This window comes from Emys orbicularis, chromosome 4 (genome assembly GCF_028017835.1).
Source record: "Emys orbicularis isolate rEmyOrb1 chromosome 4, rEmyOrb1.hap1, whole genome shotgun sequence".
NCBI lineage: Eukaryota > Metazoa > Chordata > Testudines > Emydidae > Emys > Emys orbicularis.
Window position 1 is genome coordinate 87,930,213 of NC_088686.1, and position 17,568 is coordinate 87,947,780.

General features: G+C 40.8%; 1 protein-coding gene across 3 annotated transcripts in view; it reads left to right on the forward strand.

The window, feature by feature from the left end:
- Window positions 1–17,568, forward strand: part of NAV2 (neuron navigator 2) — a 354,629-nt gene that overhangs the window by 212,951 nt on the left and 124,110 nt on the right. For all 3 annotated transcript variants that reach the window (XM_065404227.1, XM_065404228.1, XM_065404229.1), the window contains 4 exons: window positions 404–1,511; window positions 5,428–5,540; window positions 9,729–9,837; window positions 11,962–12,351. In XM_065404227.1, coding sequence (XP_065260299.1) covers window positions 404–1,511; window positions 5,428–5,540; window positions 9,729–9,837; window positions 11,962–12,351 — 1,720 coding nt within the window. The remainder of the gene's footprint in view (window positions 1–403; window positions 1,512–5,427; window positions 5,541–9,728; window positions 9,838–11,961; window positions 12,352–17,568) is intronic.

Sequence of the window (17,568 nt, forward strand, 5' to 3'; positions counted from 1 at the left end):
TTTTTCTAAGAAATGAACTTGAACAGTAAGGATTTTTTTAAAAGCAGAGGGAAAGCCTTGGTCAGATAATAATGCACATGTAATTTCTAATGAAGATGCAGTGTAGATCTACAGGACTCTCTAAAACACATCTGGCTTTTGCATGTTTAACTTCATTTAGGTGTGTTTGTAAAACTGTGAATACATGTAAATTGCCATAGTGAGAGTTTTCTGATTTTTTTTCTCCCCTCAATAAAGTAGCAGTCTTACTTTGTTTAGTGACACTGCTGTAGTTTGTAATAATGAGAAATCTTTCTCTCCTAGTAGTAGTAGTCTAAAGCACCAGCCCTTTTACGGTGGAAAGGAATTGCATTAATCAGAGCTGTTTTAATACCAGGTACTACTGTTTGTTTGTTTTTCCCAGAGCCAGCAGACAGTACAGCCTCCCAGTCCACAGGAATGAATGAAAATGTACCATCTTCAGTTCAAAGCAGCAGCAGTACAAATGCTGTTAGTTGCAATAACTCATCGGCCATACCCCAGCCCAGCTCTGCCATTAAACCCTGGCGCAGCAAGTCCCTTAGTGCGAAGCACACAGCCACGTCTTCCATGTTATCTGTAAAGCAGCCAATTCCAGAGTCTCCAAAACCACCTTCAGAAATGGTCAAAGCAACTCCCAATGGTCAAAAATCCATGCTTGAGAAATTAAAACTCTTCAATAGCAAAGGAGGCTCCAAAGCAGGAGGAACATCCCTTGAGTGCTCAGGGTCTCGGGACACTAGCTGTGAAAGACTAGAGGCACTTCCCAGCTTTGAGGAAAGTGAAGAGATAGATGTTGCAAATCGGAATATGAACAACCCAGGACCAACATCCAGTAGCCCCAAAATTGCACTGAAGGGCATTGCACAAAGAACTTTTAGCCGGGCACTGACTAATAAGAAAAGTTCCCCAAAGGGCAGTGAGAAAGAGAAACAGAAAGAGAAGGAAAAGGATAAAAGCAAAGACATTGCAAAAAGGATATCCGTAACGGAGAAGCAGGAGATGAAAGAGGAGCCAAAAGAAGAACAGACAGCACCAGCTACAACAGAGATGCCAAAAAAGTCCTCCAAGATTGCAAGCTTTATCCCTAAAGGAGGAAAGCTGAATAGTGCCAAGAAGGAGGCCTCTGCCCCTTCGCACAGTGGCATACCAAAACCAGGAATGAAAAACACCACAGGGAAATCCTCAAGTGCCCCAACTTCTGCAAAGGAAGGTGAGAGAAGCCGCAGTGGAAAACCTGGCTCAGGGCTCTCTCAACAGAAGACCCAACTAGACAGCAGGAATTCCAGTTCCACTTCAAGTTTAGCCTCCTCAGAAGGAAAAGGGATAGGAGGGGTGTCTGCTCTTAACAGTAGCAGCAGCACCCAAGCTGTCAATGGGCCAGTTAGTACCACACAGACTACCGGAAGCAATACTGTGAGTGTTCAGCTACCTCATCCACAACAGCAATACAACCACCCGAACACTGCCACAGTAGCTCCTTTCATGTACAGGTAGGGTGTTTTGAACCTGAAATTTTTATCCATTTATGATATGGTTACTTGGAGGCAGGGGGAGAAAAATTGTACAGCGGTTGCATTGGTGCTGACAGTTCTTTTAAAAAAGTGACATAATTTATCAAGTTACTGTTAAAAAACAACAGTCATAGCTGAGATAGTTATTGTTCCCAACAGCTAATAAGTAAATTATTGCTGCCTCAGATACTATGTTTACTTAAAGCTGACTTTATAATACTGGCTCATTAATAGTATGTATACAGTGTGTGTGCTTTAGATGTAATGTTTATATGGTTCAGCTGTGGCAGTCTTAGCCTGTGGTGGGTTGAGTGGAGTTGCAGTGTAGCACTGGGCGCTTCTGTAGGCATTGTGCCTTAGGCAGGTCTGATGGCTGCAAAGCTCTGTCCAAAACTTCCAACTGTTGGAGACACCAGTTCAGCTCCATTGGAGTGTGTGCCCTGTTCGGCGCCCTAGTGTAGATAGTCCAGCTGCTGATTTTGGTCATTTTTAACATTGTGTTGATCAGACTGGCTTTTATATGTCATAGTGTTAAAGATGGTTGCAGAAGTTGGTGGCCCCTCTACACCAGTGCTCCTGATGTTGCTAACAGTGGTGAAGCTAACTCAGGGAACGTCTTCACTACCCGCCGGATCGGCGGGTAGCAATCGGCCTATCGGGGATCGACTTATCACGTCTAGTGAAGACGCGATAAAATCGATCCCTGATGGCTCTGCCGTCGACTCCGGAAATCCACCGCGGCAAGAGGCGGTAGTGGAGTCGACGGCGGCGCGGCAGCGGTCGACTCGCCGCCGTCCTCACAGCCAGGTAAGTCGACCTAAAATACGCCACTTCAGCTACGCTATTCACGTAGCTGAAGTTGCGTATCTTAGGTCGACCCCCCGCTGTAGTGTAGACCTAGCCTCAGTGTTTGCAAGGCTGAGATATGTATAGAAAATGTCACTAGTGGAGATGAGGCCTAGGACTGAAGGAAGAGCATGGCTGCAGCTCGATCCTTGGTTAGGGTCAAGCATTCATTCCCCAATTAGTGGGTTTTACTCTGTTGGTAGGTGTTGACTCAGGGGAGCTGGGCCATAGCCCTACCTCCTCCACAGATCTGTAGCAAAGGTGCATGGAACAATCCTTGCACTCAGGGAAGCAAAAGGATTGATAGTATGCTCGGCCCCCATATGGGAACATAAAGTGGGATCCTTGTGCCTTCTGCCCCCTCCTCTTGGGCTCCTGCCCATGGCTGGACATAATCAGGCCAATACTGGTTTTCTGCATTGTACAGGATATTTATAAAAAGCTGTGCACACTTCCTGCTGTGCCAGTGCATGAAAATGAGCCACCTGTGAATGATTAACCTGATTAAGATACATATTAATATTACATTCTTCTTGGTGTCACTATTAAAATACATATTAAAATTTCTGGATCCACCCTGCTCCGAAACCCACTATTTTCAAATCCTCACAAGTGCAGTCTCTTATGTTTGCCTGATGGCGAGCTGGACCAAGCCTGCTGTTTGTTTACAAACCCATTAGAGGGGCAGCTCTCTGTTTTGAGCTGGAGAATGCCCGTGCATTTCTTAGCATTATAATGCTGTAGATAAAGATTGAAAAGACCTCTGTGTTTGAGCCTGTCCCCCAACATGGGACATAACATAAGTTAAACTGATTTGCATAGTAGCCAAAAGGACAAGTAGTGTTCATCTGTGTATATATACACACACACACTCTTTTGAAAAAATGGACATCAAATTAAAAAACGTTTTGAGCTGGCCTCTCAAATACTCCCCCAGTATTCATGATCGGATCTCAATTGTTACATTTCTTACCCCTATGAACATGTAAGGGTGAGTTAGGCATTGGATTGTTGTCTGTTTATGACTATAATGTCCTGATGAAAAAGCCAAAATAAAACCCAGTGTAATAACTGACTTGGAGCTGATCTCCATTCAGTGTTTTCAATACTAGTATTATCTGAAGCATGAAAGCAGCTGAGCTGCTAACCATACTATTTTTATAACTCTAATAACAGATTGGTAGTCTCAAGGTAATATTTATTTGACCTTTCAAAAGAATGCAAAACAAACTGTACAATTCTGCCAGAAAAACTGCTTCAGACTTGAAAAAAATATCATATTTACTTGCCCATCCAGAAGTCAAAGTGAAAGGTCAAAATGTATCATCTTGTTTTTTTGAAAAATGAAGAGGAAAAGTAAATCCATGCTTAATAAAAAGGGATCCAATCACTACTAGTGTGTACCTATTTGGAAGACCTGAGGAATATAATTTGTAGCATTAGTTTGTTCCAAACTTTAAACTCTGCCTATTACTGTTATTGTTGTTTATTCGTGTTACCATAGTACCTAGGAGCCCCAGCCATGGACCCAGACCTCACTGTGCTAGGAGCTGTACAGATGCAGAACAAAATGATGGTCTCTGCCCTAAAGAGCCATTATGTGCTAGACACAGCTGTAGGGGACTCCCAAAGGAGCTAGTGTATCTTCTTGATTTTGGGGTCCTGCCCACTAGGGTGGGATGTCAGCAGGGTTTGAATCTGGCACATCAGGATGTTAATGCATGGGTCCTCTACTGCCTGAATTCAAAGATCTAGCTCTATTAGCTAAGTCTATGTTAGGCTCATCAACCTGTATCTATGGCCCAGCCAGCACTAGAAGGGGACAGACTGCTACACTGAGGGCATGTCTTCACTACCCGCCGGATCGGTGGGTAGCGATCGATCTATCGGGGATCGATTTATCACGTCTAGTGTAGACGCGATAAAATCGATCCCTGATCGCTCTGCTGTCGACTCCGGAACTCCACCGCAGCGAGAGGCGGAAGCGGAGTCGGCAGGGGAGCGGCAGCAGTCGACTCGCCGCCGTCCTCACAGCCAGGTAAGTCGACCTAAAATACGCAACTTCAGCTACGCTATTCACGTAGCTGAAGTTGCGTATCTTAGGTCGACCCCCCCCCTCCCCCCCATAGTATAGACCTAGCCTCAGATGTTACAAGAGCAGCCTCAGATTTGCTCTAAACTATCTCAGTAGGCAATAGCTCTAAGGGGGCAGTTCACTATCTGGGAATCACTGGGAACAATCTTGCCATCCCCTTCCCCTGCCCACAACCCCTACACAAGGAGCTGAGAAGCAGATAATCGGTTGTAAATATACTTCTCCTCCTGGTTTTTTTAAACTGCAAACAGAGAAATTGTTATACCCTACTGTATGTTTCCACATGGTCTTTTAGCTGAGATCAAGAGTAGTATCAGTGAAATACCTTCTGTATCCTCCTATCTAGGAACTCTTTCGTGCACTTAAAGGAGGCTGCACTTCTAACTGCTAACTGCTGTGGTCCTAAGATCCAAAACAGTGTAACCAGTAAAATGAAGTGATCACAGATTTATACTAATACATAATTGAAAAGAAGATTCTTAGAAAAACACCTTCCACTGAATAATACCGTGTCCAAAGTTCTTCTTGCAGTCAGTTGTTATTATTTTACCTAGCTGTTTCTTTTAAAAAAAGAACTGGTGACATTGCTAGTTAACAAAGGGAATTCTGCACAGGTGTGAAGAACTGTCACATATAAACTCCATTGTTAATGCAGATCAGGGTTTCAGCCCAGTGTGTGCTGCTGAAAATTTGAAATGTCTTAGTGTCTGGGGGTCTGTGAAGTCTACAATTTGACTATGAATATTTCATTTTATTTTTTTTACAGTTCAGTGCCTGTTTCCGTTTCTAGGACATAGCTCAACATGGGACTAATGAATTATGTAAAGTCAGTCTGCTAGTGTATTCTAGAGAACAGGACACAGTGGATGATGGCGGGTACAGTTTTATCAATGTTACACTTGATATATTTTTGGTGGTGAGTGACTGCATATCTCTATTTGTGTTGCCTTTAAGATCACAGACAGACAATGAAGGGAATGTAACAGCTGAGTCCGGCACGGGAGGGGTGAGCATGGATACTGCTCTTTACACTAAAACTGGACAGCCTGGTCTCGAAGACCTTTCAGGTAGGTCCTGGAAGATGTCTAGATAACTAATTGTGTGCATTGTATATAATGAATGAGAGTGGGCTAAATGAAGTTTGTTTCCCCCTCAATAGGGGGAATTTAATTTATGTGGTTATTCCTAGTGCCTTGTTTTTGGTGAGTTCTAATATTTGGTCCTTCAGAAACTGGGTAAAGATCAGAGTTTTGGACACTAGGGCCTTAGTTCTACAAGATACTGAGCATTGAAATCATTGGGAATTGAGGGTAGTTAATATCTTGCTTTAGCACCTTGCAGCAGACATTCAACATCTTGCCAGATTTGACTAAAATATTCCTCAAGAGCCCCTAAGGAACCATGTATCTGATATGTTTTCCATTTTTTAATATTTCAGACTTCAGAGATTGTGGATTAGATAAAGCTAGTTCCTTTGGCATTTTGCATTAGTTTATAACTTTGGGGAAACCCCAACATTGTCACATTCTGTCTGAATAATTTGAGAAGTAGTGTGCTTTAGCTTCATGTTTGCATTTCCCAGATTTAAAACAATAGGTTAACAAGCTATTTCTTGTTTTGAAAGTTTGGAGTTTTGACAATTGCTCATTCATCATAAAATCAGTCATTACATCTGTACAAGAAAGGAGAGTAGCTCTCTACAGCATTCATCAATTTGATGACTAAATTAATGGGGACACTGCCATTGCTGCAATATAAATATAAAACCAATTTTAACTTACTGTGTCTATTGAATAAGAAGTGTGCTGAAATTGATTTGGATTAAGATGCTCTGGGTTGTAAAGTAATTTCCTGTGTTGTGTGGATTCTAAAATTCCTGCCACTGCCAGGAATAGCTGATAATTAACAATACATGTTCACCAAGTGACTTTTAGCAACAACATTGCAGTACAAATGTGAGTTGTGCTGGTAAGTCTTTGGTGTGTCTCCACCCTTCATCCCTCTTTCTGTTTTTAGAGAACTGTGTGTCTTCGTTTATAAACAAAGTATGTCTTTAACATATCTCATAATTGGGGTATCGCTGTAGAGTTCTTTATCTAGTTAGTTCATGCATTCTCCAGACTAATGTGAGCTTTGGAACTGATCCTTCTGCTTGGGAAGTCATGTGGCTATAAGCTTCACAATTGGATTAATTTCATATTTCATTATATATTCTGCCTTTGCCACGGTTACACCTGCATGTACGCATGCTGGCCCCAGAACCAAGAGGAAGAGTCAGTGGTGAAGAGGAGAGCAGCAGGAGTGCCCATATGCACATATCTGCATATATAATTTATATGTAAATACATGAAATATTAAGCAGACAAACAAATGGCATCAGGGATACAGTCCTTGTGAACATTCCTGCAGTGATACATAAATAGAGGAGGCAGTGCATTGTTGGTTAGAATTGGGGGAACAAGCATTGGGCTTCCTGAGTTTTCTCAATAGTGCCTCTTAATCCGTGGGTTATCTTAGGCAATTCTTCCAAACTATATATATTATTTCCATTTTACAAATGGATAAAATGAAATATATATCTCATTTTACCCATTTGTAAAATGGTAATAAATACCTAGTTTACAGAGGGTTTTCAGAGCCCTTAATGGAAGATATTATTTAAGTTCAAAGTATTATTATTTTATTATGCATGTTAGTTTGAGATCCAAAAGTACACAACAGCAGCACAATCTGTATATCATACAATGTGGATCCAAAGAGGAAATTGTTTAAAGCCAAAGTCAACAGATAGTGGTATTCAATCAAGGAGCATTAATGGAGAACAAACAAAATAGTTCCTCAACCCCAAAAGAGAGGAAATTTTAAAGAAATAAATCAGACTTTAATGTCTCTTGTTTTGTCCATTCATGCATGCAACAAACATTGTTGCTAATGAGTTACATGTGTATATGGAGAAATGGAAGTAAACAGTTCACAGACATTATATACAGAATATCCATGAAGAGAAGAATCTTGTAAAGAAGGTGATTAATGTCTTAAGTGTAGTCTAATTGGATATTTTCAATGAAAGTCAATATGTCTTCTAAAGAGCTTACAACTGATCTCTGAATATGACTTTCTCTTTGGAAAAACATTGTCACAATTTAATTTTGTGAGTCTCAAAGCAAACAACTTTAACAGCTTTTACCTCAGCTAAGTCTCTTATCTGTGCTCTTAATAGCTTATCTAGATCTTGCCTTCATATTTACAAAAGAAATAATCTGTGGAAAGAGCACTTTTATCAGCCATAGTCCTAGAAATATTATTTTTAAATGTTCTTTAGTGTTGCAATAATTTGCAGACTAATGAGTGTATAAAAATGTTTACATCCCAGAGACTCTATGACTGAGAGAATTGAGCTGTATTAGGTTTCTATTTCCAATCTTGTCAGGTCAGTAGTGATGAAGCCATAACTATCTGATGGTTAGGTGGTCTATGTGAAATGCATTATTAGTGTCACTCTGGATCCCAGAGACAGCTGTCCACATCATGGAAAAACATCACAAACATGGATGATAATTGGCCCCTTGTTATCTATCTCAGAAAGGCCAAGGACTGGATGAATATGAAACTATTTTCTTTTCCCTAGAGATGATACCTACAAGTCAGAGCTGAGGCACATTGATGGGGCATCATGGGACATTTGCACTGATGCCTTGGAGGTCTTCATCCTCCAGGGCTAGCAATTTGGCACCTTACACAAGCACTAAATTTACTTCAAGGGTTGAGAGAAGCTTTCTCAAAGAGCAGCAACTGTTTGGAAACTGTTTTCAGTCTTTACTTAAATCAGAAATTTTAATTTTAATGCGTAGATTCTCATCTGAACTAACCATTTTGTGGATTAGTTCAACTTAGTTTCATGAGAGCTTTTAGGGAAGAAGGCTTCACTTAAAGAACATGCAAGAGTATCAAGACTGCAGTATTATCAAAAATAGCTAAATTTCAGATATGAAGCATTTTGCTATTTAGCTGTCTGTTGTAAACCTTTTGAATGAGCTCATTCCCTGCTGTGAAGTGGGCCTAGCTAATTAGCAGGGTTTTTTCTTCTTCTACATCCTGTGTGGAGATTTTCTAATTCAGTTATGCTCCATGCTGACAGCAAGCACCTTGGTATCACTAACAGTCGTAAGTCACTTCTTTTTAACACCCAAGGAGCTTTTAAGTAGATAAAATATTGCTGAGCTAGCAGTGAAGTGGTTTTTAATCAATTACAGAGAACAAGTAAGCAACAGAGGCCACTAGGAGGTTTTATAAAATGGAAGTAGATTCCTTTTCTGGTCCAAAAACAGGTAATATGCTGTTTCAAATGGACCATCTTAGGGAATTCCTTAAGAATTTCCTTAGGGAAATAAAAATGGCCAAGAATCTTATGCAAAGCAAAAAAATAGTTGTTATGGCCTTGAGGATTTAAGTAACATATCAATGTGTTCTTGACTATTGCTGGTCTAATTTGGAAGGTTTCTATACTGTTATACAATAATTCGCTACTGGAACATGAATCATGCTGACCTGAATGTGTTACAGCCTGCAAGGGAAATTAATTTGAGTTCCTACAAAAAAAAACAGAACAAAACTTTCTCTGTATCATAATGCATTCTGGTGACCATACCTGCTCTGTAAAGCTCATTTACATGAATGAAATAGCAGGATGAAGCTGGGCAGGCAACTGCATTTGCTGGAATACCTGGTACATCATTCAGCTGTGGAGCAATTAATAGACATGGTTTAGTTTGTTCCCAAAACAGCAGCTTTCTAATAATCAATTTGATTTATTTAAAATGAGAAAAGGATATCTACTGTGATTATAACCTTGCAAAGAACAGGCTTTATCAAGTACATGTTCATCATGCTGCCAGTATGGGGAATGGAGTGGACTGCCATATGCTCTAATCATTCTGGCTATTAAGCAAAAGTGTACCTGGGAGGTTTGAGTAAAGTCCAATACAAAAATATTTGGTTACTTTATGGTTCAGAGAAAGCCCATGAAATGAAGTTAACAATGCAGCGCTATTCCTCAGTCTGGCCAAGGCAATGGAAAGCTCCTTTCAACAGTGAATGAAATCTACATCATATTTAGTGTGGGATTGGATATTAAATAATGTAAAGGCAGGGATTTGTGTTTGACTCAGAGCCGTGAAGAGATGATAGTGCATGTCTTGGCTATTGCTAATTAATGTGGGCTAGTTCTTTCTTTCTAAAGGTTTGTTATTTCATAGGGGAGGATCCAGAAACTCGACGATTGCGAACCGTCAAGAACATTGCCGATCTTCGACAGAACTTAGAGGAGACCATGTCCAGCTTACGGGGAACCCAGGTCTCTCACAGGTAGTGGCATGAATTGCTTCTTTATTGAACAGTGAAATAACTGTGTTCTTATATTACCTGTCCCGACTCTGGCTGGGTTGTGCCCTTGCAAAAATTATTAACACTCACAATGGAGGAAATTAAGTTGGCTAAGCATTTACTGTGCTTTTTTCTTTTATTGAAAGCACAGATTCTGATCCTTGTTTAGTATTTATAAAGATTTATGAAGAGTAAGCGGTGGTGGTGCAGGGAACAGGACGGTTGGATATAGAAACACAGTCATAGAAAGAGCAATGCTTGTTAAGTGCATTAGGTGGTGTTTGAATAGAATTGTGCAAAGGTTACCATTTAAAATGTTACTTTGGTTTACTTATGAGTGACTTTAATGCATTTCCCTCCCCAGATCTATAATATGCTGTTTAAACAAGCAGGTGAACTGTGTTTGACCTACTTGATAAAGTGCATAACTTGAATTCCTAACTGGTCTTTGGACAAACAAAGCTTTATAATATTATTAGTGATGCGAATGTACAATTTTTTTTAGTAAAGCAGTATTTAGAAATCTCCAGTAATATTTAAAATATGCTCAAGATAAGCAAAAGCTGTGATTACATTTGAACATTCTATGAGCTGTTGTTTTAAGTGCTCAACAAGAGGCTTAGGAGAATATGATGTTTGGCCGCATGAAGGGCCTGATCCTGTGAGGTGCTCAGCTCCCTCAATTTCAGTTGACTAATGATGCTGAACCCTTCATAGGATGAAGCCCTAAATGAGCTCAGCAGATGAAGGTTTGTATTTTGGCTAAGCCTGTGCCAGTGCTTCCACAGATGAACTCCCAGTGCATCTGTTTTCCTTTTAAAGTCTCGATTAAAGTGACAGCTCATTATGATTTAATTACTGTAGCCACAGGATACTTAGGCCTGCTCATGGTTCCACAGGATTTATCATGCTGCGAGTAGCCTGAGCCCATTTAGTCCATTTTAGCCAGAGTCCAGTATAACTGAGGGTAACAGTATGTATATTCAGCCAGAAAGGAAATCAGGATTGGTTGGTTTGGTTTGGGAGAGGGAAGCTGCAGCTCTTGAAGAGGAGAAAATAGACAGCTTATACTAGCATTTGTCATTGAAGGGAAGCAATATACTCGTCTATACAGGCATGAAGAATATAGTGTATATTTGAGCCTTAGAAAATGTATTTAGTGGTCATGAGGTGAAATTGAAAATCAAAGTACTGTGTAAATCAGGGGTCGGCAACCTCTGCCACGCGGCTCACCAGGGTAAGCACCTTGGCGGGCCGGGCCAGTTTGTTTACCTGCCGCGTTGGCAGGTTAGGCCGATTGCGGCTCCCACTGGCCACGGTTCGCCGACCCAGGCCAATGGGGGCTGCGGGAAGCGGCGCGGGCCGAGGGACGTGCTGGCCGTGGCTTCCCACCGCCCCCCATTGGCCTGGAGCGGCGTACCGCGGCCAGTGGGAGCCGCGATCGGCCAAACCTGCCGACGCGGCAGGTAAACAAACTGGCCCGGCCCGCCAAAGTGCTTACCCTGGTGAGCCGCGTGCCGGAGGTTGCCGACCCCTGGTGTAAATAGATACAAAATTCTTAAGTTTGGAAAAACATATGAAATTAGTCTAATCTTTATATAACTATTTTTCCCTCTTCATTGAGAGAGGCAGAAGGATTGTTAGCTATCTTGAGCATCTCCAAACTGATAGGGTATTTTGTGAATGCAGCTAGAAAGTAAAGTGGTCTTTTTATCAGCTTGAGCCTCCTGCATGGAATGGTGACAGCATCAATTATGGGTTAGGTTTGACTGAAAGAGGAAAAGTTGTGCTTGGATACTGGGAAGAACCCATGCCAAAAATGAATAAACAAATAAATAAATAACCCCCTCTCTTTCTACTCCCTTCCCCAACACAACACTGATGGCCTGGCTAGGGAGACCCTTTATTTTTAAAGTAGTGTTGTTAAGGTGTGTAAAATACATGAAGAGATTTGTTTTAGGCAAATGCTGTTAAGTGTCACCTGCAGTTGATACCTTTGCCACTATTTGGAAGTTACATTCTTTTATGATGTATGCAGTGGCATCACCTGAAATCTAATGGTTCTATACCATGTCAGTGAAAACTAAATCAATTGTTTTTTTTAAGCACATTGGAGACCACGTTTGACACCAATGTCACTACTGAAATAAGCGGTCGCAGTATTCTCAGCTTGACTGGAAGACCAACGCCTTTATCGTGGAGACTTGGGCAGTCCAGCCCCCGCCTTCAGGCAGGTGATGCTCCATCAATGGGAAATGGGTATCCTCCAAGAGCCAATGCCAGCCGTTTCATCAACGCTGAGTCTGGGCGTTATATGTATTCAGCACCTTTGAGGAGACAGCTAGCATCCCGCGGTAGTAACGTTTGTCACATGGACATCTCAGAGAAGGGTGGTGATGAGATAGATCTTGAAACCATCAGCATGGATGCCACTGGCTATATGAGCGATGGCGACGTTCTGGGCAAGAATATAAGGACTGATGACATTACGAGTGGGTAAGTAAAAGTAATTTGGCTCTTCATGCATAATGGAACTGTGCATTTTTCAGTCTTATACTGTTGCCTTAAATGGGTCAATTTAAATGGCTACTTAAAGGTAGCAAAGAGATTGTGCCCATTGTTAATGAGAATTTGGAGCGCAAGCTCCCAGCCACACTTGAATGAGTGGTGGCTAGAGTCTTACTCATGTTGTCTCTTTCTTCCTTTCACACTTAAATCAGAAGTTTCTGTTATTAGTTCTGTGATTAGCTGAATCTTTTGAATCTACCAGCCTGACCTAGAACTCTTATAGGAAGAGCCTTTTCCATGGAATTTTGGCACCTAAGGTCTAGACAGAAACGGAACCTCAAATTGTTAGACGTGTTTGAAAATGGTGGGGGGTAAAATCCCAACTTTTTTCAAAAATTTTAGTTTGGAAAAACATATAAAATTAGTCTAATCTTTATATAGTTGAGTTGCAATCAAAATTTCAGGTGAAGAAAAAGAAAGGATTTGTATTTTAAGTGAATTAGACACATATTTCTAATAAATGTTGAAAAGTGTGTATGTAACATAGGTTCTTCTTTCTGGCACCATTTTCAGGAAAGCATCCGTATACAGCAAATCACTTAATCATGTGCTTAATTCTTCTTGAAGTCAGTGGGATTTTATTACATGATTAAAGTAAGGCATGTTTTAGTGTGTTCCTGAAAAAGAACATACTCATGGGCATGCTTAAATGCTTTCCTGAATTAGGGTCAGTGGTTGTCAGATGTTTGCTGCAATGTTCATTGTCCCCACAAGATGGTGAAATTGTGGCATTTTTTACATTGCAACTGAAAGTATTTGCTGCTTATCCCAGTGATTTCTCTGAACTTGCAGTAGAAAGTCTGTGTGTTTTCAGATCACCAAAGGGATGTGTTTTTACATTTCAGTGGATGGGGAAAAAATTAGTATGCAAGATACAACTTAAAGAACAAGTTGTAGATGAAAATGCGAGAATTCTAAATGATGGACAATTATTTAAACTTTGCAAGATTTTAAGTCAATATTTTAGCATTTCTTTGGCTGGGAAACTCATTTTTATGTAAATACATCAGCACTTGATTTATGTTACAAAACTCAAAATCATTGATCTGAAAATGATAATTTTTTTATAACCAGTCTTTTCCTTTTTTTGGCAACATTACAACCTTTTTTTAATCTTTAACATTTTAGTATTGTTTATAGTAGCAATGGCTTTGTCAGAAGATTTAGAGCCTCTTACTGAAACAGAAAGCTAGAATCCAGCTGTTTGCCAATATGCAACCATTATTATGAAACAAGGTTCAGCAAATTTAACCACAGAGGACCCTGGAAACCTCCAATTGACTCTGTTCTACCAGAGAGTTTGGAAGTTTTGCTTACATTTTCTTTTTTCCTTTAGGGATCATATACTAAAGAATCCAATGGGAAAGCTGTTTGGAGGAGATGTAGTAAATTCTCTATTTTATATAAGGAACTACTAGTTGCTAGTGTACAAAGACACACATTCCTAAAATCACTCATGTTTACACAAAATAAAGCAGCTTATGCCTTTGTTTTGCAATGTTTATTGTGCTAAAAGTTATCACTCTTTCCTCAAGACAAACGACCTTCACCCAAAACTGGATTTGTAAAATTGACGGGAAGAGAAAGAAAATGATTTTGACTATTGCTGTGGTCATTATAAAAGACGTAGTGCAAGATCTGTGTGGGTTCTAGATAGTGAATGTAATTTGAAGGGAAGGGCTGGTTTTAGCTATATAACTGAGAGAAGTTTATTCTCATATAGTAAAATACCCCCATGTAGAGGGAAGACCAACTCACCACCTTAGTCCCACTTGGGCCCTATTTTGAGAATTTAATTGGTGTATGGGTCTAGTGCTGGCCCTCTGAACATCTCATCTGTAGCAGTCATGGATTATGATAGGAGTGGACAGTAACAAGTTTAAGGCAAAAACATCTATTCTCTCAGATTATACCTGCTGAAAAGGAGGGTAGGCCTGTCCAGTGAAAAAGAATGACCTTGGTAGAACTATGGTTTTCTCTATCTTTACACCTTTTTCACAATAATAATGAGCCTGTCTGCAGAGATCTGTCGTATGTTCTGAACCATGCGTATAAGGCTACTGTGTGTGGCTCCATCTAATGTTTTGCTCAGGAAGTTCATTTCTTTATCTGAACTGAAAATTGTCCTCAGCAGAATCATAAGATGATATTGCCAGCTTCAGTACCTCACATTCTAGAAGTTCATCTTACAAACAAGGATGTAATTATGAAAGGCACAGAAAAAGAGTTTAAGGTCCTGGATGTACATTTCCAGAGACACTAGTGACTGCATAGATCTCCACATTTCATTTTTTACTTTGTACTAATTGGTCACCCTGCACTATATAGCAGTGAACCTGCTGAAGTTCAAAAATATAACACTAGCCTTTAAAATATTGAATAACAATCTAGAATGGAGCTCACAATGCAATACACATGAAATAATAAAATAGATTAAAATTTGGTTTTACCAAGCATTTCTCTCATTTCAGGTATCTCAACATAATAAGTACCAGTGGTAGCATAACTGCATAGGCCAGTAGAGCAGCCATTATGTACTCAGCAAGAGCTTACCTGTAGTATTGTATATTAGAGCCTATTTAATTGAGGGAGACAGAATATGAGACAGGACTCTTATCTGATACAATTTTTCAAAAGTACTCTGGGATCATTGCCTTTTACTCGGACAGCCAACCAAAGACTGATAGAAAGGACCTCAGTTTCAAGCATAGGATCAGAAGCATGGCTGTATATAAATGGCATTTTCTTTCTAACGTATATGTGTCCTTAATGTAGTGAATCATGTCTGCTGCCCTCGCTGACTAAAATGTTTTTATTTATGTGAGCACTGCAGAACCAATATAGGTATGGGAGAGTGAGCTGGACTCTTTTTTGGCCCACGTAGCATTATTTTAATGGTGAACTAAGTTCCAATGACAGAATCTGTATTACTGGTGGTGTCAGAGCCAGAAAGACCAGGTTCACTTTGAGATAATTTATCGAGTTTGAGGTTTGAGCAGTTGGGGGATAAAAACCTACCATATTTACTTATAAATGCGTGCATATTTGAAGTTTGAGCAGTCACAGAGACAATGCAGTACCACACAATGCTCACTTTGGAGACATTCTTCAGAATATAATCACATGGAAAGGTTTCATCAGAAGGGAGGCAATCCTCCAATACTGCATTGAAATGACAGCCCCAGATATTATCCCGTTACCAACTGGGGGACTTGAACTTCTGTCTTGGAGGCGAGGGTGTTACCCTCAGTGAACCCTACTGACACCTAATAATGCTGGATTGCTGTCTTCAGTAAGAAAAGATTGTTTTGTAACCTCAGTGTTATGAGTCATCTTCCCTGATGTGAGTTATTCACAACAACAGAAAATGGGATAGCAGTGTATCTCAGTGGAACAAGGGTAATATAGGATCTAGAAGTGAGAGAACTTGCTTGTAAAGACAGCATCGATGTGGTTTGCTGCACAATGGCGCTTTAAGATAAACTGGAGGACAAATGAGCCCAATATTTTCCTAAGTTATGCTACAGAATGTAGAAAACAGCACAAAAAGGCATTTATAGCATGAATAGCCCTTTATTAGTTGGTATACATTTCACTTTGTCATTTTCAAAATTGCTGCAATGCTGTAGTTTGAAAAACCTTGGATCTGTGTTTTTATTGGCAAACTGATAGGAAAGGAAGCCAAAATATTTGTTACAGCCAAAATAAATCATTTTAGTCCTTGGTTCCTGAGGCTTTCTTTTAAATGCACCAGGTCATGGGAAGTTCCATTTTTCCTGCCTTCCAGTTCTGTTCAAGAAGGGTTCTGGCAGAAATTAGTATTGATTTCATAAGGTTAGAAAGAGTGCCATTCCTTATGGCCTGATCCAGCAGAAAAATATCTGTGGTCTCCCAAACCTTTGCTAACCTAGGAAGACCACAGGTGCTGGATCTGCAGCAGGCTGACCCATCCAGGTGAGAAATTGACTTCTTCTGGAAACCAAAAAGTTGACAAAACAAAGCAGCAGCGGATAACTTGAATTTTCCTGGAGCAGCGAGCAAACAAGATCCTGTATCACACTCCCTGGTTTATTAACTCCTAATGGCTGTGTAGCTCCAGGCTTTTACAGGCCTTGATGTGAAATAATTCATTCCCCCTAGGTGGGCTTGGAATCATGTAACCTATCTACTTCAAAACCAAAGCAGTAGTTTTAGGGAGACTTTTAACCTCCCCCAGATCTGAAGAGTGCTGCTAACTGGAAAGGGCTTGTGACCTGATGTGAGGATCCACAAGTCTTGAACCCAGGTCCGCGAGCAGTCTTGGCATCCCAACCACCATCTGGCAGTTTGCTAGTGACTGGTGAGCGATGTGGCACTGCCCAGGGGAATCCTGATTGTACAAGCGCCCGGTCCTACCAATTGGTCCGGCTGCGCTATTTAAGCCAGAAGGCGACACAGGAAGTTGTCTGTGCATCTGAGTGAATTCCTGTCTGGCTGCTACATAGGACCCTGCCTTCTTGCTTGACTCCTGAGCTCTGCTTTCCTGACTTGTCCCTGATTCCTGATTCCCTACCCGTTGCCATTTCTTGCCTTCCTGTCTTGTTCCTGATCCCTGCCCTGGTCTCCGGCTCTGACCCTTGGCTTGACTCCTGACTCCAATTCCAGCTCTGACCCTTGGCTCGACTCCTGATTCTCACTCTGGCCCTGATCCTTGACTTAACTTCTGGCTCTGAGCTTTGGCCTAACTCTGACTCCTGCTCTAACCACCCAAGTCCTGGTTGTCACATCCCCATCCTCCCCTTGATTTTGGTTTACTTGTCAAGAAAGGGCAATTTACTCTAATCTCCCTTTTGCTAGGATGTTCATTTTCCTTACGTATATTTTATGTATGAATTTATTTGTGGTTGTACACATGCACACACATATTGGGAGGTGATCCCTCTTTGCTTATTTGAGGCTTTGTGGTTTCTAATGATCTTCCTACAAGGATTGTGAAGTGAGGATGTAGAGCTGAAGTGGAGAGAGATTCAAAGGGAGGGCAGGTTGGGAATTCAGGCTTTCTCATGGCCTACTGTCACCAGAATTAAACGGGGCCACAGATGGGGAATTGGGAATGGCATTTTAGCTGGCAGATTGTCTATCTGGTGCAGGATCCTTGGAAGAGAT